The sequence below is a fragment of the Durio zibethinus genome, unplaced genomic scaffold (assembly GCF_047325235.1).
Source record: "Durio zibethinus cultivar Kanyao isolate XHJ-2024 unplaced genomic scaffold, ASM4732523v1 HiC_scaffold_3, whole genome shotgun sequence".
NCBI lineage: Eukaryota > Viridiplantae > Streptophyta > Magnoliopsida > Malvales > Malvaceae > Durio > Durio zibethinus.
Genome location: NW_028323044.1, coordinates 4,002,180 through 4,008,448, shown reverse-complemented (window position 1 = coordinate 4,008,448; position 6,269 = coordinate 4,002,180). Strand labels below are relative to the sequence as shown.

Here is a 6,269-nt window from a genome sequence, read left to right as displayed (position 1 = left end):
CCCAGAGTTTTTACTTGATCCAGGATGTGTGATGTATATGCCATTCCGAAGCGATCTATTAATCTGCTAATAAGTCGTTTAATGGCAGTTCCATCTATTACTTTATTGTGAAATACCAGATTGGCCCGTTCTGCCATAAGTACCCCCTTATTCCGCTGAGTGGACTTCGACAATGGGTTTGAGTCAATGATTGGAAAATTTCTTTTTCTCGATATTAATTTTCGTAGAAAGTCGCGTCAGGAACTATGGTACTAGTTGAACCGGAGAGACACGAATTGATACCGGTGTCATAGAACATAGAATTTTTGAGCTTAGATACCATATGATTGGGTATCATATGAGCAGGTCCGAAAAAACCCTTGTATAGCTTCTTCGATTTCTCGGTAAAGAGAAATATGACCAACAGTGGTTCGAATGTATATACAAAGAATTTTTTTTTTTACACTTTTTACTATTAGATAATGTCCATAAATCTCATGATATGTACCCAAAGATTCATAGTGAACTTCGATGGGAGCTTCTCTTGAAGCAATAACGCATTGATCTAGTCGCCACCGGAGCCACAAAGGACTATCTAAATTGATTCTTTTCTGCCGATAAGCTCCAATTGCATCGTAGGAATTACAAAAAAAGGGCTCCTTTGTATACTTATAGTTATTATCGTAAATTCTTTCATTTTGATAGTTTTTTCGATTCCATGGATTATACCTATTCGCACAAATACCTCGACGATTCCCGCTCGTTAATACATAGAGCCCAATAAGCATATCTTGAGTCGGTACGGAAATGGGATCCCCAATAGCTGGAGACAAGAGATTCATATGAGAAAACATAAGTAAACGAGCCTCCGCTTGCGCCTCTAAAGATAAAGGTACATGAACAGCCATTTGATCCCCATCAAAGTCTGCATTGAATCCCTTACAAACTAATGGATGTAAACAAATAGCGCGTCCTTCCACTAAAATAGGTTGGAATGCCTGTATACCTAATCTATGCAGAGTAGGCGCTCTATTCAGCAATACAGGATGTCCCTGCATAACTTCTTGCAGTATTTCCCATACAATCGGCCCTTTTTCCCGTTCCCGAATTTTACTCTTAGCAACTCCTATGTTCGGCGCAAGATGTTGTCTAATTAGACCGCGAATTACAAATGTCTGGAAAAGCTCTATTGCTATTTCGCGAGGCAATCCACAGCGATGTAATGAAAGTGAGGGGCCAACAAGAATGACAGAACGTCCCGAATAATCGACTCGTTTGCCAAGCAAAGTCTCACGAAATCTTCCCTCTTTGCCTTCAATTACATCTGAAAACGACTTGTAAACCTTATTATGATTATGACCGTCCCTCATTGGTTGTCCGCGGGTTCCATTATCAAGAAGTGTATCCACGGCTTCTTGTACCAATTTTTCCTGACACATTACTAATTCCCCTGGCGTAGATCTACTTGTTGTTAATAAATCGGTAAGAGTATTATTTCGATAGATAACTCTTCTATAGAGTTCATTAATATCCGAACTCATTAGTTTACCCCCATCTATCTGAATGATCGGTCTCAACTCGGGAGGAAGAACCGGTAATAGACATAAAACCATCCATTCTGGTTCTATATTTGTTCGAATAAAATGCTTAGCCAATTCCATGCGTCTAACCAAAAAATCCTTTCTTCTTCCAATTTTTCGATCTTCCCATTCATTACCCGCGAGGCCTTCTTCTCCTAATTCTTTCCATTCGACCAACGAATAATCGATAAGAATTCGCAAATCTAGATCGGTTAATTGTTCTCGAATAGCACCTGCTCCAGTAGAAATTTCTCGATTTCGAAATGTATCGAAACCTTGGGTAGTAAAAAAAAGTGGGATACTGTATTTCCAGGATTGAATTTCATATTCGAATGAACCTCGTAATCGTAAGAAAGTAGGTTTTTTAGCGATGGGCCTAGCAAAAGCAAAATTAGGATAGGGCCCTACAGGATCTCTCCCCCCCCCCCTCAAAATCGGACATGAGAGTTTCCTCTCATCCGGCTCAAGTAGTTACACCAAATAAAGATAAAGAAAGGAGTTCTCGCTTTCAAATTCTAGAACCCCCCCCAAAAAAAGGTCTACTCTTTACTCAAGTTCCAAAGAAACATTTCATTGATTCATTCTTCTTTTATTGATTTATATTTTCTTAATTCTTTATTCAATTCGAAATTAGGACATAAATGAAATGTGAAATTCTTGAGTAGTCTACTTCCCCTCGAATGATGAATCCTCTTAAATTAAAGGAGTGTCATAAGGGATTTACTTGTCTATGTACCCTTCCATTCGATCTCTTAGGTCCTGCCTTACCTTACCTCGACGGTTATACCACGATGCCCTTAACTTAAAGCCTAAGCCTATATGCGATGTATAGACTCCTGCAACCATGACATATTTGTTTACTTGAACATAATTTCATTTCTTTCTAAAAGAACTAAAAGAAATGAGAATGGTTAATTCCACAAAAGAAAGAAGTCTTTTTTTTTCACGAGGTACAACTCAAAATTCCTATTTATTTATTTTTACTGACTCGACCATAGACCAATTCCCTTTTTATTTGGGAGTATTGAATACACCCATAATTCTGAGCTTCATGTTACTCCTCCCAAGAGACATGTCATGTCAGATCCAGGGCATCCCAATTCGATTGAATGGGATGACAGTTTCTCATTGCTAATCGGTAAAATCATAATTTCGATCAAATCACACATCGCAGTATACTAGACCCTCTAATTCTTTAAGAGGTTTATCTAAAAGATTGGCGATATAACTAGGACGACGTTTCAAATACCATACATGAGTTACTGGACATGCCAGTTTTATGTATCCCATTTGATATCTTCGTATCCGATAATCAACAAATTCAACTCCGCATTGTTCACAAAATTTAGGGCCCTGCTTTTCATTTCCAATTACTCGATAATTTCCACAAGCGCAAATTCCACTTTTTATAGGTCCAAAAATTCTTTCACAAAATAATCCATCCTTTTCCGGTTTATTGGTTTTGTAATGAAAAGTATAGGGTTTTGTCACCTCTCCAACGGTTTCTCCATTAGGTAGGATTTTATTGGCCCAAGCACTTATTTGTTGGGGAGAAACTGAGCCAATTCGGAGTTGTTGATGTTTATATCGGTCGATCATAGAAGACAAATTCTGATTCATTCCGATTAAGCTTCCTTCCTATTAATCTGGAAGTTCTTCTCAGATACAAGGAAATGATTCAGTTCCAGAGCCAAAGATCGTAATTCTCGGACGAGCAATCGAAAAGATTCTGGAGCATTTTCAGGTTTAGGTATTGTTCCTCCAATGATCATAGTACCAAGTACTTCTTGGCGAGCTCTAATATGATCAGATTTATAAGTAAGCATTTCTTGTAAAATATGAGCAACACCAAATCCCTCTAGAGCCCAAACCTCCATTTCTCCTACCCGTTGTCCTCCTTGCTTGGACCTTCCTCTAAGTGGTTGTTGTGTAACAAGTGTATAATGTCCACTGGAACGCCCATGTATTTTATCATCAACTTGATGAATTAATTTCAAGATATAAGGTTTTCCTATTATAACAGGTTGTTCAAAAGGGTCCCCCGTTCTTCCATCAAATAGTCTGCTTTTTCCTGGATACTCGGGTTCAAATACCCATGGATTCGCTGTTTGCTTACCGGCTTCATATAATTCGGAAAACACTAGTTTTCTCGAAGCCTCTTGTTCATATCTCTCATCAAACGGTGCTATTCGATAATGTCTATCTAGTAGACTCCCTGCTAACCCAAGCGAGCATTCAAATATCTGTCCCACATTCATTCGTGAAGGGACTCCTAATGGGTTGAAGACCATATCAACAGGTCTTCCGTCTTGCAAATAAGGCATATCCTGTCTAGGTAAAATTTTGGAAATGATACCCTTATTTCCATGTCTTCCGGCTACTTTATCGCCTACTTTCATTTCGCGTTTCTGTGAAATATATACACGAATCGTTTCCGGATTATAACTAGAACCCCCTTTTTTCTGGATCCATCTCACATCGATGACTCGACCCCTCCCACCTATAGGTAATTTTAGACAAGTTTCCTTTGAAGTGGATACCTGAATCCCAAGTATGGCCCGTAATAATCTATCTTCTGGAGCATATGATGATTCTTTCGCCACCTGAGGCGTTAATTTACCTACTAAAATATCGCCCGTCTCCACCCAAGATCCCAGCATCACAATTCCATTTTTGTCTAAATTGCGGAGTAAATGGGCTTCTAGGTGCGATATTTCGTTAGTGATTCTTTCAGGACCTTGGCTTGTCACATGAGTCTGAATTTCATATTTTCGTATGTGAAAAGAAGTATAAATATCTTCATATACTAGACGCTCGCTAATGAGTACCGCATCCTCAAAATTGTAACCTTCCCATGGCATATAAGCTACTAATACGTTTTTGCCCAAAGCGAGTTCGCCACCAACCGTAGCGGCACCATCCGCTAAAATCTGTCCCTTTTTAATGCATTTACCCCGCTGAACCCGGGGAGTTTGATGCATACAAGTATTTTTGTTGGAACGTTGATACATAACTAATGGAATGCTTAGAGTATCCCCATTACCCGATAAAATAATCTTGTCAGTATCGGTAGAAATGATCTTTCCCTCTTGATCGGCTATAGCGGGAACCCCTGAATCTAGAGCCAATTGGCGTTCCAACCCAGTTCCAACAATGCACTTCTCGGAACGCGAAAGCGGAACTGCTTGGCGTTGCATATTAGAACTCATTAAAGCCCGATTCGCGTCATTATGCTCGATAAAAGGAATGAGGGAAGCTCCCATAGAAAAATATTGAAAAGGAAAAATACTTCGAAGATGAACTTGTTCCCATGCAATAGTCAGGAATTCTTGGCGGTATCGAGCCGGAACAACCTGTTCTTCCTGAATACCCTGATTCAAGGCCAAAGAATTTCCTGCCGCTACCATATAATATTCATCTCGACTTGGGGATAAATAAAGCATCTGTGCTTTTTTTGATCTCTCAAATATTTTATAAAATGGACTTTCTAGAGACCCCCAACGACCAATCCTGGCATGAATTGCTAAGGATCCAATAAGTCCAACATTGATTCCTTCAGACGTGTCAATTGGGCAAATGCGTCCATAGTAACTAGGATGGATATCTCGTATCCGAAAATTAGCAGTTCGCCCGGTCAATCCTCCGGGGCCCAAATAACTCAATTTTCTCCCATGAACTATTTGTGTCAATGGATTTGTTCGATCCAAAACTTGAGACAATGGGTGTAATCCGAAAAAGGATTCATAAGTGGTTGTTAATGGAGTCGAAGTTACCAAATTCTGAGGAGTCGGTATCAATTTATGCCTAATTGCTCCGCATATAGTTCCTCTAACTACATTTTCTAAACGAACCAGAGCCAATCCGAATTGATCTTGTAAGAGATCCGCTACAGAACGAATACGCTTATTTTTCAAATGATTCATATCGTCAAGTGTACCCATGTCCAAATTTCATTCCAATCAAATGATCCGCAGCTGCCAATATATCTCGCGGTAACAAAAATGTATTGTTCTGAGGTATATTAAGATTCAGTCTCTGGTTCATATTTCGTCGACCAATCCTTCCTAATTCACATCTTTGCTGAAAGAATTTCTTTTGTAATTCCTTACACAAGGATTCAGAAAATACCGGATCCCCGCCTACACAAGAAAATTGTTGATAAAACTCCAAAATGGCATTTTCTTTTGACCCAATTTTTTTTTTTTCCTTATCGGTCAGGAAAGACAAGAAAATTTCAGGGTAGCAAACATTCTCTAGAATTTCTCTTAGATTCGAACCCATAGCTGATGATAGAACTAGAATAGATATTTTCTGTTTCCTACTTACACGAGCCCATATCCTTGCTTTTCTATCAATCTCTAATTCGAACCTCCCCCCCCAATCTGATATTATGGTACCAGTATAGACCGAAATTCCGTTAGGATCCAATTCTGATCGATAATAGATACCGGGGCTTTGCAATATTTGATTGATCACAATTCTGTATATTCCATTTACTATAGAAGTTCCGAGGGAGTTCATTAAAGGAATGTTTCCAATAAAAATTGTTTGTTCTTGCATATCCTTACTGGTTTTCAAAATTAATCCTGCGGATACATATAATTTAGAAGAATATGTGAGTGATTCATATACAGCATCCCTTTCTTTTATCAACGGTTCCACCAATTGATATGTTTCCACAAATAATTGAAATTCAATTTCTTGATCTGT

The 6,269-nt window shown here is 38.8% G+C and overlaps 1 protein-coding gene across 1 annotated transcript; it reads right to left on the bottom strand.

Annotated features, from left to right (window-relative positions):
- Nucleotides 1–311: 311 nt before the first annotated feature.
- LOC149504268 (DNA-directed RNA polymerase subunit beta') lies at nucleotides 312–5,486 on the bottom strand. Its single transcript, XM_089757947.1, has 2 exons — nucleotides 2,727–5,486; nucleotides 312–1,949 (listed from the first exon to the last, which is right to left on the bottom strand). Exons 1-2 carry the CDS (start codon nucleotides 3,177–3,179, stop codon nucleotides 312–314), a joined length of 2,091 nt encoding a protein of 696 aa, XP_089614073.1. The 5' UTR covers nucleotides 3,180–5,486.
- Between the last annotated feature and the right edge of the window lie 783 nt (nucleotides 5,487–6,269).